This window comes from Terrapene carolina, unplaced genomic scaffold, assembly GCF_002925995.2.
Source record: "Terrapene carolina triunguis isolate 2854851 unplaced genomic scaffold, T_m_triunguis-2.0 Scaffold192, whole genome shotgun sequence".
In the NCBI taxonomy this organism is placed as follows: Eukaryota; Metazoa; Chordata; order Testudines; family Emydidae; genus Terrapene; species Terrapene triunguis.
Window position 1 is genome coordinate 6,059,633 of NW_020664543.1, and position 19,462 is coordinate 6,079,094.

At 44.2% G+C, this 19,462-nt stretch overlaps 1 protein-coding gene and 1 long non-coding RNA gene across 2 annotated transcripts in view; both read left to right on the plus strand.

The window, feature by feature from the left end:
- The window catches only part of LOC112105488 (WD repeat-containing protein on Y chromosome-like), a 52,736-nt gene extending 51,636 nt beyond the window's left edge, over positions 1–1,100 (plus strand). The window contains exon 20 of the mRNA XM_026654377.1: positions 671–1,100. Coding sequence (XP_026510162.1) covers positions 671–952 — 282 coding nt within the window. The 3' untranslated portion in view covers positions 953–1,100. The remainder of the gene's footprint in view (positions 1–670) is intronic.
- A 4,916-nt stretch (positions 1,101–6,016) lies between these two features.
- Positions 6,017–8,546, plus strand: LOC112105503. The gene is made up of 3 exons (XR_002908019.1): positions 6,017–6,150; positions 7,114–7,183; positions 8,506–8,546. It is a non-coding gene; the product is annotated as an uncharacterized LOC112105503 (long non-coding RNA).
- Positions 8,547–19,462: the final 10,916 nt, after the last annotated feature.

Consider the following 19,462-nt stretch of genomic DNA (forward strand, 5'->3'; position numbering starts at 1 on the left):
AGAAATGCATACCCCTTAGCCAGAATATTTAGAAATTCATCTCTACAGTTATTAAAGGCCACACATTATCCTGGCAGCATCAACACAGGCGTAAATGGAGCTGCTAGGTTCTATGGGCCCTGGATTCCAGTTACACTTGTAGGCGGAGGGAAGACTGTGTCCATGGCCAGGGAGAACGTAACTTCTCACCCCAAATGTCCCTGTGTTTAGGATATATAGGTTTGGGGCTTCCAGATGTGGAGATGGTGAGGAGAGGAGCCATTTGGGCTCATCTATATTCATCCCTACAAAATGCACTGGAGGAATCTGGTTGTATCAACTTTTGTTGTTTCTCTCCGTTCTGTAGAGTCCCCAGAGAGGAAGGGGGGGAGGGGTGTTTAATTGAATGAGTTTTAAAAATACACCAAGTACAATGTCTCTGGGTGCTTGTACATAGATTATTGGAACCACAGAAATAATTTCACTAGTCTCAAACTAAATCCAGAGAGATTCAACCCTGAAATTGGCTGTAATTAGAGAACCACCCACCATCAGACCCTCAGACAAAATCCTGACACATACACGCCCATGCTGAAATGATGGACGCTATAGAAATGCATGCGATAGACTGTATTTCTCGAGGTTGGCCTGTGTGTTCATTATGCATTTTTATGAACTATTTCTGTCTTAGGAGATGCAGAAATTAACTTTACCTCAAGACTTACCCATGACCCCTCGGATGCTGAGGCAGGGCATAGTCTGCAGCACCGAGATGGACTTAAGGTCTTTACCATTAACCTTCCCAGACCTGGACGCCGAGAAGACAGAAGAGCCCAGCCTGAGTGAGAGAAAGAAGTCATCAGTCCACATGAAAACCCCTCTGCTTCCCCCATTAGTTAAACCTACCAGAGCTAGCCTCTCCCACAGTAAAAAGGCTAAAAGTTTCCAGTTTCCCTCCCAGTTCCCACAGTAGCTGTCTCTATTAGCCTGGAATAGATGCTAAGTATTGGCACCTTCTGAAAGAGAATACCTGGATTCCATTTCTAGAGCAATATGCTTTGTCTTTTTTGTATTAGACCGTGGAGCGTTGTTTTAAGCAATCCCTTTGACACCTAAATTCCTCTTTGATACACACATAAAGTAATTGCAAAAGAGTATTTTTGTACTTTGGTTTGAAAATGGTGAAATTTCTACACTGAATAATGAAAATAAAGCAACTAACATAGGATTTTGTGAGGTGCAAAAGGCAAACCATCTCTCCAACGTTTGACAGTCTTCGGACGTTCAGTTCAGTTGTGGCTCAAATCTCTATCCCTCCCAATTTTGAAAAACTCAAACTGCTGAGATCAAACCAAACCACTATCATTTGTGCATCTCAAGTGCCTCTTGAAGCCTGCTTTAGCTCTTGAAATGAGGTCTTGAATATAATGGGAGAAATCAAAGCCAGGCAAAGAAAGATTCAGCGTCACTTTATTTGCAGGGAATTTTTGCATTCTTTCGTAATTCTCTCCGATAGTTACTATGTAGTTTAGAAGTTACTTGGTTAATTATGTCTCCAATTAAGGCTAAATATTGCCATATGAGCAAAAAAACTCCCTGTAGTTTATAAAATGTTGATACTTAGTTATCTAGTTAAATCATAGTATCTTCAACTATAATTATCCTATAATCTTCATGTCAGAAATAACTATGTAATTGAGCAATAGCTGCAATGACGGAAGATGATGATTTTCTCCTTACTATTAAAAAAGAAAGAAAAAAGTGGAGGAAGGTGAACAGCAGTTGAAAGCTGTTTGCAGACACTCAGTAAATCATAAATGTGACCTTAGACACTGCAGTCTCTCTGTACAGTTTGCATCAGTAAGCTTTCCGGAGGCTGGGAGCAAACCAGAATAATATAAACAAAGCAACGTGACTCAAAGCATTATTCAAAAAGAGAACCTTTCTCTGGATGATACAGCAGTCACTTGGTTTAAAGGTGTTTATGACTGCATTCAGAGTGAGGGCCATCAGAGCATCACAACTAGAGTCAAGTCAAAATCAGAATTCCCATCCACTATGAAATTCTGATATTTTGAGATTTGTTTTCAGCCTGAATTGGGACCAAAAAAATCCAAATATTGAAATTTTTCGTGGACTTAAAAGTTGTGAAAAATCCCAGTTTGGAAAAGTTGCAAGTGGAGATCATAATGGGAGAGACAAGTCTGACCCAGGAGCCCAGCCCATAGTTAACGACCAGTATGAAGCGCCTGAGCTACAACTGTCATGGAGCATTGCAGCACCTTAGGTAGCAGCAAGTTAATGTCGGACTATTTCATTTCATTTTTCCCAATGGAAAATTGAAAAAATTGGGCAAACTTAAAATTTTTCCACAGAAAATTTTGATTTTGTGGAAACTGAATTTTCCATTGGGGGAAAAAAGACATTTCAGTGGAAAATTCCTGACCAGCTCTGATACAAACCATGCGATGGGTGTGGCCTAATGATTACCCAGCATGCAATTTGCCATTTTTCTTTAAAACTGCAATCTGGTGCCAGGCTGCTTCATTACAAAGTAGGATTAGTAAATGCAAATCAAGATTTATTCCCCACAAAGGCATCTTGGTTTGGTAGCTCAAAGGAATGTAAGTTATATTACCTACAATTCAAATATTCACCCCCAAGATACCACCAGGACAGGCATCTTAGAAACACTGGAAATGGACAGATTAGATATAGATATATACGAGAGCTATCATAGCTAGTTCTCTCCAGATATGCAGAACTCATATATTTGTAGATGGACAGATCTTGGCATTAAAATTTAAGGCAGTGGTGTTTAACTATGTATAAGGCTGGAGGCAGAACTGGAAAAGTTATTTCAGTGAATCAGACTTCTTTAAAATGATCTACACTTTCCCCCAGAGTTTCTCATGTTGATGATGTTATGTAGAAAAAGAAGCCACTGGAAGAATTCAACCTTGCAGAGAGGAGAAATGTGATAAAGACCAAGTGCCTATAAATGAGCCTATAAGAACTTGTTGCAAACTGCAGAGATTTCGTTTACCCAGCAAGTAAGTTTGAGTTTCATAAAGCATAAGCAGGCTCTGTGGCTAAGTCACTGAAATCAGATGGCAATTTTACTGCGGTGTCCTAAAAACACCTCCATCTCAAGTAGAACCGGGAAGTTCATGAGGTTGGTGAGGTTAGTGGTTTCAGAGAAAAAGCAAAAAGCCCCCAATTAGCAATTCCAAAGTATTTTTGTCTTGTAAAAACCTTGAGGCAGTTTGGGAGGGATGGGGGTGGGGAGGAAGAAGCTTTAGGTCATTTGCTAGGAGAATCTTGGTTTGTGAGTAACCCCAAACAACTCCTCTTGTAGCAATGAAGAGTCACATAGGCATTGTACAGCACTGTACAGTGAATGAATTGATCCAGGGGGTTAGGCAGGCAGAGAGCTGTACACTGCCAGCCATTATGCAGGGAATAAAAATAAATGTCCACCAGGAAACTGCATATACTTGTCGTCTCACGCAAACTCCCACGCTATAGCCACGCACGGCAGAGCCTGAAAGGCAGCTAACCATACAGATCCACCGAGAAGATCATGGGAGTAGATGCACAGGGCGGGCGCAACCCATTAGGCGACCTAGGCGGTCGCCTAGGACACTAACATTTGGGAGGCGACAACCGTGATGGCCGGACCTTCCGCCGCCTCTATCGGGGGCGGCATTTCGGGGGTGGGACCTTCCGCCGCCTAGGGCGGCAAAAAAGCTGGCGGCGCTCCTGTAGATGCATGTAGCCTTCAGAAAAATGAAAAGGGAGCCAGTTGGTGAAAGTGCACAAAAATTATCCATTGAGATAATCCTTAGAAGAGCTGCACTCAAGAAAACGATCAGCATTTGTTTTCCACAAGCCACTTTTTCCCTCCCCCGTTCAAAGGGCACCTTGAATATGACTTATGGGTTCTGTAAGCCACAAAAGGAAATGTTGAATCAGCATGCAATTCCTAACAGGAAAACTACGGTGATTTAATAGAAACAGCTAGGGCTTCTCTAGATGCCAGTTAAACTTGTTCTCTGACCAGTTTTCATAGAAAGATTAGACGTTTATATGAATAAGAACAGCCTCGACCATTGCACTACCTGGGATGCAAATTACAAGGGCTTTCAAGCCTCATGCTTCAGAGGATACACTGAAGACCACTGAGGTCAGGAAGAAATGTTCCCTGCAGAGTGGCATTGAACAGGGTGAGTGAACGAGTCCATTTCAGAACCACCCATATGTGTGACACAGGTGGAATTAGGGGGGAAGGGATGGCATGAAAGATCCCCAGCAAAATCTCACGTAGCATGGGGATGGGAGAGATCATCAGTGACATATTGTGATATGCAATTATCCGCAGTGAATTAGTGAGTTTGTATTCTTAAATGGAAACATTCATTGCACACTGATCTACACTACCAGACCCTAAGATTCAGATTCACGAGCTAAGCCACGCTTCTCTTTTTAAAGTAACTCAAATTACTATAATTTTCTACCTATCTCCTATGATGCTGTACCTAGCTATACTGAAATTCCCCCATGGGACTTTAGTGAATAGCTTAGCCTGGGATATAATTTACTAAGATTTCAATGACGCTCCCTGCATATCAACAAGATCTATTTCTGCTGCAGCTGCTTGTGTTGAAGGTGGTATTACATCCCTCCTTACATTATACTAGAAAAGCCTTTTATGGCGGTAGCTCAGTAATGCAGGGTATTCTACTTGGGTCTAAGCTCGCACAGACAGCAACTGCCTTGAGGAGACGGATGCAGACCAGGTGGAAAATGTTTTACAATTCTTGAGGATATAAGTGAAGTGCCAATGCTTCAGTTCTGTGCCCACAAGTCCTGAACAGACAGCATGCTTAGCCAGACTGTATCCAGGACTCCCCAGCACCAGAAACCTCAAAAGCAAACTTTGGACTCTGCGGAGTTGGAAATATAACAGAATTCGCCTCTTTGGTGCTATTTAAACTCTTGAATTTCCACATCCAGTTCCCACTGAAATGTGTGAGCTGGAACCAAAACCTCCAAAAAGGGTCAGCGTTTTGGGTGAAAGTTCATGTCAGGTATTCCTGTCACCAGATCGGTTGCCCACAGCCCTTACTCTCCGTATTGCCAAACATAAACACAGCCCAAGCTTTTCTCTTCTCGCAGAATATTTAATATATATTTAATATATGTATAAAGAATATGCTTCTTTGTTCATCATGCACCATGCCACCATGCCTGCCCAAGGTGCGCGGAAGAGTGCATTGCAAGAGAACAAGGATGGTCTTGAGATTAAAGCGCACAAGGAGATCTGGACTGTAGCCCCCAGGTCTGCCGTAGACTTCCTATGTGAACTAGGGTAAGTCACTTAATCTTTCTGTGTCTCAGTTCCACATCTGTACGATGAGAATAGTCATACTTCCTATGCCCGGTCAAGCTCTTTGGGGACAAGGCTTTCTCTGTTATGTGTTTGTACAGCTCCAAGCACAATAGAGCTCCAGTCTTGAGTGGGGGCCTGTTGGTACTATTGAAATACAACAAGAAAATTAGCTATTGTTCATAAGAGATTTTGAGCTCCTCACTGGAAGGTGCTGTAGAAAGGTCACATGTTGTGGCTTTTTGATTGCACAGCACTGAAGTGAGGTGTAGAGGAGTCACATGTCAGTGCAGAGCCAGATACGTGCTCCTTACAGCATACAAGCTTGGACTTGGGGCACTAGCCAGGTTCCATCATTTAGCTGCTCTCTGCAGAAAAATGACCTTGAGTGAATCATGTCATTTGAAAAGAAGCTTGTGAACAACAAAAGCCACATCCCTTTGCCCACGTACTCCACTTCGTTTTGTTTTGTTTTGTTTCATCCTGCTCTGGATTTTGACCTTTCTGCAACCACAGGACCAAAGAACTCTCCAGGAAAACAATGAGAAGGCAGCACGTAAACCTTAGCCCGGTTTCCTCTGCCTGGAACAGCGTTCATTTCTTCCTCTTCTCTGCTGATGGACATGCTGCTGGTTTGGGTCTCGGGGGGCTACATTCTGTTTGACACGCTGTTGATTTAAGAGAAAAACTAAAACTGCTCTGTCTTTTCTAGACAATGGCAATGATCCCTGCCAGGCCACTTTTCTGAGCTGGATCCTTTGTTGCTGGCCAGCGTATGAAAGGTCAGAGCGGCTCTCATTTAATCTTGCTGTGGGCTATTTGTTTTGTCAGGTGTAAGGGACCTTTTGGACTTTAGCTGTTCGTTAGCAGTGTGGGTCAGCCCACGCCAGCCTCTGCTTTGCTTGAACTACTTTTCTCCGGGGTTCTGGAGGGAGCTTGTTATTTGACTGTGCCACAACCGGAATCTTAATGCAGCTGTAAGAGATTCAGCCCTGGTCTATGCTAGAAAATTAGGTCGATTTAAATACGTCGGTCAAGGGTGTGAAATATCCACACCCCTGAGCACCGTTATTAAGCTGACCTAAGTCCCCGGGTAGGTCGACAGAAGAATTCTTCCATCAACCTAGCTACTGCCTCTCAGGGAGGTGAAGTACCCGCGCCCACGGGAGACCCCCCTCCCATCAGCGTAGGTCATGTCTACTCTGAAGTGGTGCAGCTGTGGTGTTTTATGTGTAGACAAGCCCATAGACTAGTGGTCCCCAAACTTTTTAAGTCACAAGCCCCTAACCCGTAATGGTATCTGTCCGCACCTGCTCCCAGGAGCCGCGGTCGGGAGCCAGGGCTGGGAGCGAGACCAGAGCCAAGATCATCTCTCAGCTAAAGTGCCTGTGTAGGGAATCAAGTAGCAGGGATGAAAATTGAAGTGAATAAGAATTTTCACAGACAGACATTTAAGAGGGAGTTATGGCTTTAATCCCTTTAGTAGGTTGCACTAAAGACATTAAAACCACAATTCTACCTTTAATTGGCTGCCCCTCATCTGATCCAAAAACATGCGCATATGATTTTAGAGTATAGTGGTACATGCACCTTCCAAACTAATGCAAAGATGCGAAAAATGCAGTTGGTGTGCGGCAGCGTGTTCCCGTTCTGTTAGTGCAATATAGGTACTGTATCTCTTCCCTAGTTACTTTTCCACCTTGTTGATGTTAGGAGCAAGTAACTGCCTTTACCTGTCTTTTCAGTGTGTACTGCTGCAGACCCTGGCACGTGGCATCCACTCTGGCATGCAAGGACGGTTACTCTCCTTTAACAGTGAGTTCCCATGTTCAAAGTATTTCCTGATTTTTTTTCTCATGGCATCACACGCACGCACACAAGGTTAGTTACTGACAGCTCCACTTGCCAAAGGGAGAAAATATTTGTCAACAGCACTGGTGACATCCAACAAGGGAAGTAAACAAAGAGCACAGCGGAAAACAAGTTAAGGTCTGAATTCTTCAAGCCCTTTTGATGGCAGCAAAGTGAAAGGTGCCCGTAGGCAGCTGCGGTGGATTTTGATTACACAGGGACATGACACTTGTGTACATGGGAAATTGACTGGGATAGCTGTTGCAGAAGAAACCATTCTGCAATAGCTCCCAGTATGTGCACTCTAGTCCAGAATAAAAGTCCCTTTTATTCCAGAATAGAGTGTCCACAGAGGGAGCTATTGCAGAGCAGCTATTGCAGAATGGCCTGCTGCAAGAATGACGCTGGTCGGTTTCCCCATGGAGGCAGGGTCAGTTAGGTCATGGCCCAAAGAGGGGGCTATTGTTGACTTTCTGCTAAAGTTAAGGTGACCCTGGCTTTCTGTGACCATGGCAGAGAAAAAGATTGAGTGTATGTGTGAGAAGGAGTGAATGTCCTCAATAAACCTCACAAAGCAACTGGAATCGGGGAGAAGCAGAGCATGCAGTGGCAGGCAGGGGGGCATTTCCAGGGAAGGTTTGGAGGCGGGGGGACTTAACTCAACATTTGGGTGCCTTGCTCATGCCCTGAACCTCCTTCCGTAGAACCAGGCTGGATAGAAACCTTTGTTTGAAGTTCCAAAATGTTTAGTTCCGGACCCCAAAAATCTCCCTTCCCTGAGCCCACTGTCTAGGAAACAAGGCAGGTCTGACAATTCACCAACCCTGGTCATCTTGGCTAGTGGGGCCCAATCGTGCTCTTCCATAAGAACACACAAGTCCCCTACCACCTTTCTGTGGTGGTTATGGTCGGCTTCCAGGCCTGCTCTCCATCTTACCTTTTTTGGAGAGTGACCAGTACGCCCACTCTTCACCTCCATCTCCCTACGCCCATTTGCCATCTGTTGAGGGGCAGACACCTGGCCTGATGTATAATTGTGTGCATGGTTCTCACCAGAACGAGATGTGCAACCACAATAACAAACAACATCCATCACAGTCCAGTTTCCTCTTTGTAATTCAGAGCACCATTCTTGCTCGCAGAGTGGAGTCAACCAGTGTGGCCCAGCATATATGGGACCCTTCCACATGACATGCTGTTGATTTTCTACTGCTAAGATGCCATTTGGCTCATAAGGATATACTGTATGTTTCTAGTTTGGGCAGCGGTGTCTCGTTTGCTTTCAGAGCCACCAATAGAAGCAGCAAGAACAGCCACCCGAAGTGCAGGGATCCTTGAGAAGGGAGTTGTGGTCCAGTGGTGGTGAGTAGGCTGAGAGAAGACTGCAATTCTATTCCCGGCACTGACATAAGACAAGGCCTTTCATCTTCTCCCTCTGTTAAATAATGCTCATCCTTTGAGTAAAGTGCTTTGACATCCCTGTACTAGCCCTCAGCATTCTCATTCAGTAAATGATTGATATACAGGCTCTTATTAGTAGGTTTTGAGCACTGCAAACTCCCAGTGACTTCAGTGGGAGTTTCTCTTGCCCGCTTCCTCCCGGGATCCGGTTTATTGTCTAGTTACAAGGCTACATGTGCTCTCTACACCACTGACGTTACCAGTTTCTTTTTACTACAGTGTCTCATAGCAACCCAAAATAATAATAAATAAATGGGGCTTCTCTTACCATTTAAAAGCAACTAAAAAAAACACTCTACAAACAATTAGCATTTTATCTTGTTAATGATTCTAAAGCCTTCCACTTGCATCCAAAAATAATTGCACTCAGCAAAAGTTGAGGAATATTTTTTTTTCTAATCATGGAACAGATGTTCCACTAAGACCATAAGGTGGTTAACTGCCAATAAAAGTAATTAACAAACTAAATACTGATTAAAGAAATCATATACTCAAACCAATGCCATTTTGAGAGAGAAGGCTGACCTTATTCTATCTTTAAAATACAAATAGATTTTTCCTTCCTCTTCTGCAAATGTTCTAGTAGCTAAAGGCTATTTTTTGCTATCTTCTAAGTCAGCTCTTCATAAATGAAATGCAAGTTGAGCCAGTCTCCAGCTTGGATATTCGGAAAAACTTTTTTTGGATATTGGGAAAAACTTTTTCACTAGGAGGGTGGTGAAGCACTGGAATGGGTTACCTAGGGAGGTGGTGGAATCTCCTTCCTTAGAGGTTTTTAAGGTCAGGCTTGACAAAGCCCTGGCTGGGATGATTTAGTTGGGGATTGGTCCTGCTTTGAGCAGAGGGTTGGACTAGATGACCTCCTGAGATCCCTTCCAACCCTGATACTCTATGATTCTAAGCCAAAGTGTTGCTTAAGAGATCAATGTCATTTCCAATCCACCCCGTCCCATGCAAGTCAAACAAACGGATCTTCTATCTTTCCCTTTGTAGATAGTGTGTACATGGCAGACGGAGACCAGAAAGTATGTCCACCAACTCCAGCAATAAGTGATTGCTCTTCATCTTCATTCGTAAGTCATGATCTTCAAAGGCTCAGATGATAGATCTCAACTCATCAGGCGGTTTCTCTTTATAATACCAAGATCATATACCTGTTTTATAAATTCTAAGGGCCCTGTCGTTGCTGATGGGGGTTATGAGGGATGGTGTGCTATCATGTGAACTCACATTACATTTTAAATGGGAGAATGGATGTATCGACTGCATGGTATTGAGCAAGTAGAACATTCCAAAAAATGTGCCTGGGCATCAACATCTTAATGGATCTTGGACAAGACTCATGCACTGAGTGTGGATTTCAGTGCGGCCATTCAGTCATGTCCTTGACACAGCCTCCATCAGAATTTTGGGGACCAGAATTGCTTGGTTTCAGAGCACAATCTAAGAGACTTGGGTGGAAGGGTCAGGGCCGGAGTGCAAGGTGAACAGATGCTAATAGAACACACACAAATGAAAGCTGTATTCGATACCTGTTCCTGCCTAAAACCATGTGCTGGGCTTTTTTCCCTACCTTACTCGTGCTTTACAAGGCAACTTTTTCCAGTGAAAGCTATGCAATAAGGGAAGTTTACCACAGCTTGATTTCACTGATCATATTTATAATCTCTTACTTTTTTAGCATGTGTTTTAATTAAATTTCACGCACGCACGCACACACAAATAACAAAACCAGAAATACCTGGTTTCCACTCCCCCCAGTTTTCATCTCTGACAGTAAATGACTAACAAATAGCTGATTGTCCTATAATATAACCTGTTTAATTATTTAGTGTAGGGTTTGTTTATTTATTTATTTATTATTTAGTGCTAGTGGAAAGTGCTAGATTGACAGCAACTGAATTCCTGTTTCTCCAGAGAAGCAGGCACAGCACAGACAAGGAAGAGTGGCAATGTTGCCTAGCGATAGAGCAGGACTGGCCTTGAATGGGAGTCCAGAGACCTAGGTTCTATGTCTAGTTCTATCAGTGACGTGTTGTGTGATGTCGGGCAAGTCACGTCTCCGCTCTGTGCCTCGGTTTCCCCATCTGTCACAATGATAATGCCCCGTTTTTGTCAAGCGCTGTGAGCTCTATGAATGGACATTGCTATAAAAGCTAACCAACAGCAATACTGCAGCTTCTCCCACATACTGCTCTGATGATAGGCCTCAAATCCCCGTCCACCCAGCCCCCCGCCTCCATACTACTCTGGCATAAGAGGAGGGCTTAGGCTCCTTGGCCCAATAAATCCTCAGTCTCTCTTCTTAGACAGGCAACCCGGGGGCCAATTGGGTTGAATATGATGCTTTTGGGGGGGGGAGATGGGCACCTGGCCCCTAGGAACTGGACTGAGAACGTGGCATGTGACTGATTGATTCTGACGGCTGCAGTTTAGTTTAAATTAGTTTTGCGGATCCATCTTTTTGTTGTGTGGCTGTACAGCGCTCCATGACATAGGCTCTTGCCCGCTACTGCCATACAAATAATAATATTTCATTGCACACCAGTTAAAAGTGGGACTTTTTAAAACAAAAAATAATGACACCTTCTTCCCAACAGCATCTGCTATTAAATCTTTGCAGAGAAGCGTGGCACATCTCTCCGTTTTGATTGTAGATTAACAAGGTTCTACCACAATAAGAATTTCCAGCGGTCAGGCGTGAGTGACAGAGCTAGTGGGATCAATATCTATTCAACGGCATTATTTTTGAGGGCTCTTGACTAGATGAAAGAGACGTCAGAATTCACTTTCTGATTAAAGAGCACCCAGGTAACTGGGTTTGCCATGGGGACCGGAGGCCAACGAAGTGTTTAGAAAGGGGCCGAAGTTGTTGTGTTCTATATAAATAGCCGTTTTGATCTTCTGGTACATTTTGTTTTCCCTTTGAAGGTTAGTTTCTTTAGAAAGATTTTACTGCTTGTTTCAGCAAAGCTGGTGCGCAGCCAATGGTGTTAAAACTGGGCTGGAGATATATCAATTTGTAAAACACTTGGTTGGATGTGAAGGCCTGGCTCTGCTTGAGTTTTTTTAAAATGCATTAAACTCAGTTCCTAGCTTCAAGAGGAGGATAAAGTTCCTACTCAAGGCACAGCCTGGTTCTCTTAACACCCAGGAAAATCAGGTGCAACGATCAGGGCCAATTTTTCTGATGTAATGGCCTCCCTTTGCCAGGGGTAATTTGAACCTACAACATTTGTGCCCACAAATTTGCATGCAAACAGTTATGCCAGACCTCCGCCCTTCTTTGCCCTTTAACAATGGTTGCATGTGCAGGCGGGGGACATGGCAACACCTTAGGAAAACTGCAAAGGTCATGTGATTTCAGTGCACAACTAAATAAAACGTCCCAGGTTCTCCCATAACTAAGCCCAGTTCATTCAAAAGGCGTGGGGACCTTAGCAAAGCCACTTGAACCCAGGGTGTGAGTTTTGCATTTGTGACAAAACACAGAAGCAGATGAATTTCATGTTTTGCTGCAAAAATTGTGCACAGATCTCCCTCTGTCACTTGGGTACCCGCTGGCTATTCCCACACCACAACCCTTCTCTGGTCAGAGAGAGCGTTTGCAGTATGCAGAAGTTAAAGGAGCAACTTCTTCTAGGATTCTGGAGTGTGAAATGGGAATACAGGTTCTAGTCTCCTGTCAGATTTAAGATCTCTCCTTCAAGCACGGCTACCAAGCCTGAGGAGCCAGCTATCAAAACTAGAGGAAGGGGGAAAAAATCTGTTTATAACCCGGCATCAGCTTGTCAGAACTCCAACACAATACAAAACAGGGTCACTTTTTAATAAAACCAGATGTCCAGACTAGGCATTCTGAGAGTTTCCCTGTGGAAACATTTATGGTGAGTCAGGTCGAAATCCAAAACAAAAATCCCCTTGTTACATTCCCTGTGGCAGCTTGTGGGCACAGTTAGATTACACAGCTCCAGTGGACACTTTTAGCCCACTTGCCCATATAAGGACAGATCACATGTTCGCAGCTGCTATTCGTTTAGAGTCAAAATCCTATCTCACTGCTCCCAAACCATCCGCAACAGGGTCTTAGCCGGTGCCTTAGCCTGACCTCTCCTTCCGCTGATGTCAACACCAAAGAATAGGGTTACGGTGCCCAGCCCAAATCTGGCTGTAGCAGCCAGATGGGCATTGATCCACTACATTCTGCCCATGTTTCCACAGCATAAACCAGTTCCAGCTGAGCTATTGACAGAGAAGTTCCAGAGTACATTCAGTCCTTGCTGCCTCTGGCGAGTCTGCCAACTACTACCAGTTTGGGTGGGCTTTATGGCGTAGAAATTTGCTCCTAAAGACCAGCTTTCCTTGGATAACTATGATCTTGGTGAAGGATGTCATTTTTTACCACTATAGATATACTGGCACAACCCCTAGTGTGGATGTTTTTTCCCCCTCCCATACTGGAATGACTATATAGGTAAGCACAAAAATACCAGTATAATAATAATTAACTAATTAATAATACCCTAGCTGTCACATAGTGCTTTTCAGCAATAGATCTCGAAGCACTTTAAAAAGGAAGTCAGTGTCGTCTCCCCATTTTAGAGATGGGGAAAACGAGGCACAAAGTGGGTTGTATTGCTTTAAATATACAAGTATAGTTAGAATAGTACAAATCTAGTGTGTAGACAAAGCCTTAGGCTATCGAACAACTATTTCAGGTTGATCCCAAAAAATTGAAATTTTTGGCAAATTGAAAAGACCAACAAAAATCATGTCAGGTTGAATGAAACATTTTGTTTGACCTGGAACAAAATGTTTCATTTGGATTTTGAGCAATTGTTTACATGTTACATTTTTCTAAAAAAAGGAAGTTGCTAAATAAAAAGTTATTTTGAACCCAAAAAATCAATGTTTTGTTTGGAAAATGTCAGAACAATGTTTCAATATTTTCAGAGGGGTTTTTTTTCCCAACTGAAATAATTTGGCAAAAATTTAGACAAATTTGTGCAATGTTTTGGTGTCACCAAATCTGCATTTTTCGCTGAAAAAAGTTTCAGCCAAACAATTTGCCCAGCTCCAGGAGTCACTTCCAGCCATTATCAACCTGGGATGGGTGGCAACTGGGGATGCATGCAGCTAAAACCCATAGTTTGTCTGCATCAAGAAAACAGAAGTTTGGGTTTGTAAATCAGGACTGCCCTTTCCAGGGGATCAAGTCACAGACAACTGAGGAGTCGCAGGGAATGCCCAATTTATTAAGAAGTAGGGGAAGCCCTAGGGATAGCTGTGTTTATTGGCTAATAGGTTTTTTTATAGCAATGGCTACATCTGCAGAACCTGGAGAAGCCTGTAATTTCATGATGCTTATATTACGCAAAATGATGTACCTCTCAGTAGAGCTTAAATATAGCCCACCAAAACATCACCTATTAAAAGCAGAAAAAAGGGTAGCTCATCTCTTCCAGAGCGCGTTGCCTCCTCCGGCTTTCCAAAAATTGTTGTCATTTCAAAGTGCGTGGCACAAGATATAGGACTCCTGCAAATCAAAAGAGTAGCGAAGAAATCAGAAAAGTGACAGATGATCTGGTTGCATGCATATTTATGAATCCTCCAGTTACAAGGCACAGCTCTGAACACAGTCAATTTTGCCATTCCACGTTCCCAGGCTTTGCAGCCTTGGACCCAGACCTTTGACTATTCAACTTTGATCAGTGTAAATCATCTACGTGGGCAGGGTTAAAATAGCCATGTAAATATATTGTTCCAGGCAAAAGGTTTTCTTTGCTTGAGGTCATCACACAGAGCCAGCTAATATAACCCTCCCACCGCATGTACCTTTGAGCAATGCTTGTTAACGGAGGCAAGTTTTCCTCCGCTTAAATCTAACCCCGAATACTAAGAGCTACCTGAATGTGCAGTGTTATGGTAATTAGTGCTGTGGTGATAACCCCTAGCCTTCCACTCTGCTGGCAAACGGATGCTTGGTTATGCTCTCAAAACTGTGACATATCACTTGTCCCATAACACGGTGTGCGGATGCTACTCAACTCTCCCACAAACCCTCCAAAGAAGGAAGAAAATAAAGGAGAAGAGGGGAGGGGAAGTATTTTAAGCCCAATTCTGCTCCTGTTTTAAAGAATGGCTCGATTCCCTATATCCTCATTGGGAAAACGATAGGGCCCTTATTGCTCATGAAAGATGCCTGATCGTCAGCCCTAGAAAACGGACTGTAGGTATAGTACAGACAGCAGCAGGGCCACTTCTGCCCTCCCCAGCCCAAGATGCTTCTACTCTGACCTGCAGTGGGACAGTAGCTCAGTCTCCTGGACCCTTCCCATCCTTGGTCTCTCAACTGATCCTGCCAAGGAGGTGTCAGTTAGTCTGGATGGTGGTGGCTTTTGTGAACTGGATATTCGTCCTCTGAGTCAGGAGAGAGATCCACCAGCTCCTTTTGCCATCTGCCTGCTGTCCTAGGTAACAGTTTGCTGTCCTTGCAGACCCGGCCAGGAGGGGAAAGGCTGACCTATTCCATTACCAATCCCCTGTGCCAGCCACGTATCCATGGAGCAGCAATGACTACCCATATTGAACATGAAATCTTGAAACAGCTGATTCAGTGCAGCATAGCCCTGCCCACCAAGCCTATCAAATGTTCAGTTGTTTTCAACTGAAATTCCAGAGGAAACTTGCGGTATTCTGGAGGGTACCATACAATGTCTATCCTTTGCAAAGGAAAGTCAGGGGAAGTGTCTGTCTGTCCAGGGAAGGTGTCCACTTGTCCCAAGGCAGGAGATAAAGTGGCAAGACAACTTCCCAAAACAACCAAGCGTTGAGCACGCATACAGGCTGTAAATCTGACCTTTCCTGGTGCTTGACTTTGCAAACTGAATAACTTTATTTGAATAGCGTTTTTGCGGGTGTAAATACTGTTGATAAATGTTGGTTTGTAGAGGTGCCTATGACTCTAGGGAATAGTCTAGATTTGAAAAAGTGATCGAGGTTAGGTAGGGGTTGGTTAAATCACGTTAGCTAACTCCAATCCAACCTCAACCACTTTTCCTACCCTACACAAACCTGGTGAGCAGATGTAAAGATGATACTGAACGCCTCAAAGCACTTTGTAAACGTCATCTAAACGAACCGCACAGCCCTCTCCTACAAGGATGTGCAAGGAATCAGTGTCAGATCCTGGCTTACAACTCAGGATTTCTTGCCTCCTAGTTTTGTACTCCAACTACACCTCTTTCTTTCTGATGCATAACCAATCCTAATTCGTGCAGAGGGACAGCCCAACACCCCCCTCCAGCCAAGAACACCGAAATCTCTGTATAATAGCTCAAAAAGCAACAGAAACTAAGGGCTTGTCCGCACTTAAAATGCTGCGGCTGCTCCATAGTAGCACTTCAGCGAAGACACTACCTGTGCCAACAGGAGAGGTCCTGCCATAGGCGAAGGTCATCCACCTCCCCAAGAGGTCGATGGAAGAATTCTTCTGTCAACCTAGCGCTGTCCACACCGGGAGTTAGGTCAGCAGAGCTGCGTCTCTCGGGGGTGTGGATTTCCCAGCCCTGAGGGACGGCGCTAGGCCAGTGTAAGTTTTCAGTGTAGCCCAGCCCTAAGGCTTTGTCTACACTCACACGTTGTACTGCTTGGACTACAACACCGTAGCTAAAACAGGACACAGTAAACAGTGTGGCTGCAGTATAAATGCGCCAGTATAAATATTGGTGTAGCTTAGTCCAGTATGGGAAGGGAAATAAGCTCTAAAGCACCACATGGCGTCTGTGCTAGAGGTTGGGCCAGTATAACTGTGTCTGTAAAAATCACGCCCCTCTCTGACATAGTTATGCTGGCCAAAAACTGTGGGTAGACCAGGCCTTAAAGGGGAGAAAATATCTTGCACGTCCACTCTGATCGCTCCGGGCACCCTGGCAAACAGTGAGGAATAATAAGGAAGGAGCCGTGCCTCCTGTCCTCCCTGCGTTATCAGAACCAGAGACGGCTAGCAATCCCAGCACCACGGATCTGTTCACCAGACAGTTTATAGGGCAGCAGCTGGCTGGATATACACTATTGAAAGCTTTTAAGGATTAGCTTTTGGATCACACTCGTCGAAGAATGAGATGATTTTAGAAAGCAACACAGCGAAGAGACACTCCTCGCTAATACACCCAGCCTGTTGCATTCTTTTTCTAGGTCAGTGGTAAAATGTGCTTTCCTCCCAGGGAGAGGTGGTGATGTGTGCTTATCTGGCCTGCTCCTTAAAGGAGGGCAGGTGACGAGAATGACCCTTTACCAAAGTGGTCAAAAAGGAGCTGCGGACACACCTGTGCTAAATCTGCTTTCCCCCTAGCTGCCAAAGACCTTGGTTGGAGGCAGTTGTTTAGTATCTGATGTCACAGGCGGAACCCACGCCAGCAGTTTTATTTCCTGACCTCTAATTACAGTCTAAAAGGTCACTCCAAAGGAAGAATGGCAAAGAGGAGCCCAGCCCAACACTGAAGAGGAGTTTCAGGAACCTCCGGAGAGCCGGCGCAAGCCAAGTTCCCCAAAGCCATCAGACTCACTCCAACCATGTTGAGAACACGAGGGGTGTGGCAAGAACTATTATGACAGTGGATGAAGACTTGGCTGCGTGCTCATTTGAATGAGAAAAGCATTGAAAGCAGACAAAAATCTACATCATCGGCCCAGGGAATGATTTAACCCATTGAGCTGCATGTTGGGAATGCCTTTGAATATGCGTGGTCTGTCCCAGTCAGGTTTAAACTGCTGTTTTTTGGCCTATGTTTTAAACCCCCTTCTAACATAGTTCCTCTGTTTTTTTTCCAGTCCTTACAGGCTGAATCAAGCACATGATCTTCATTTCAGAGTTTTATTCTGTTCTGAGGTGGAATATTTTCTTTTTTCAACAGTGTTACATTTTACCAGCTAGTGCAGCTGTTAGAGCAAGGGGACTGGAAGTCAGGACTCCTAGGTTCTCTTGTCTGTGTGGCCTTGAGTGACTCACTTAGCCGGTCTGTGCCTCAATTTCCCCATCTGCACCTACTTCCCCAAGATGACGGGCGGGTTAATGGACCTGCTCCTGCTAAAATCAAGAGCAAAACTCCCACTGACATCAGTGGCCGCAGAATGGGGTTCAGTGCTTTGAAGAGGGAAGGTCCTGTGTAAATGCTATACGTCCGTCTCAGGGTCAGTCCCACTCTCATGCCTTTTTCTCCCTTGCTTGGCTATGCCCCCAAGACTCCATCAGCGGCTTTCTATGGCTGTGTCTGCGCCTTTCCAGGGCCACATCTCTGGCTGACTTGGAAAGCAAAGGGGCCAAGGAAACAACCCGGGGTGGAAGAGCCGCTGACCCCGGCAGGAAATGCAGCGATGACATTGACATTACTCATTCATTTTATAGTCCAAGATTCAGAAGAAGAATCAGGCTTTGACCTCCAAGGCTATGCACTAAAACATCTTAATGAAACACAGCAGTTGACTCCAGCAAACAGCTTAGCCCCTGGGGAAGGATGAGAGTGCTGAGTGGATTTCCTTCCTCTGGTTTGCACCAGCTCCAGCGAGGGATGAGAATTTTTCTGTAAGTGAAATAGCCTAAAAATCACATTTGGAGCCAAATTTACTACTGGAGTAAGTGGCTGCCACTCCCAGCTCTCGGTGTTTAAAGTGGTCAAATCTCCTCTGGCTTGTAGGGAAGTAAAATTCAAAGCCCTGCATGATTGCAAAGGGAAAAGGTATTGTGTAGGGGAAAGATATAGGGGGTTGACAGTGGAAGATAGAATCCACCCCTCAGTCTACAAACTGGGGGCAGAACATGTTGGAAAAGCAGTTCAGGTTCCTAGCAGTTTGTTTGGATGATTAAGCAGGGAGAGCTGATTTGGATGGTGGTTGTTAGATAGTTTATTGACCATAAAGTGTGTCCTGCTTAGATAGTTTATGATGGTTAAACGGCAAATGCAGAACTGTGTCCCTTGATTTCCCGTTTATATTTGCTTTGTAATGCTGACGTGGTGGCCCTGGGGTTTTATCCCAGGTATGAATGATGCAGACAGACAGAAGAGGGATCGTTACAGTTTCTTTCTTCTTTTTACAAACTCGATAATCTACTGGCTCAGACCCGTGTAATTTTATACCATTCCTAATAAAGAGGAAAAAGAAGAAAACTGGTGTGTTGGGTGCATTTATTCCAGAAGCATTTGCATTTTGGCAAACATGAGCCATCTCGGAGGAAGCTGATTTTTCAACCGATAGTGCATAAAATAATTCAAATTACATATTTATAGCTCCCAAATATTTTGTTTTGAGTTATGTATCTGGGGCGGCGGGGGGGAAGAGGGAGGAAAAGGTTTTTTTTTACTATGACTTTAGCAATGACTTGCTAGTTGCTCTCTGAAATACCGAAGAGAGGCCATCTCAGCGCAAGACGTTATTTACAATGGCTTTAAAGCTGGTTAGCGACATCGTCTGAATGGGGATGTTTCCCCAAAGCAGTTGTCTGTAGCAGGGGGAGCCTTTTTCGGTCCTGAAATAGAAATAAGGCCAATTAACTGCTAATTCTAGATTTTTGTAAAAATCTGTCACTTTCCTATAAAATCAGACTTTACTGTTTAATTTTAGGAACACGACCAGCCATTTTGAGCACTTCTAAACGGAAGGATGGTACATGCAGCTTCACTTGAAGACAAGGTGACCTAAGTTCATGCTTAAAGTTAAGCATGTGCTTAGGTGCTTTCCTAAGTAGAGTTGGACATAAAACTCTGCTTTCCACCCTGGGCGCCA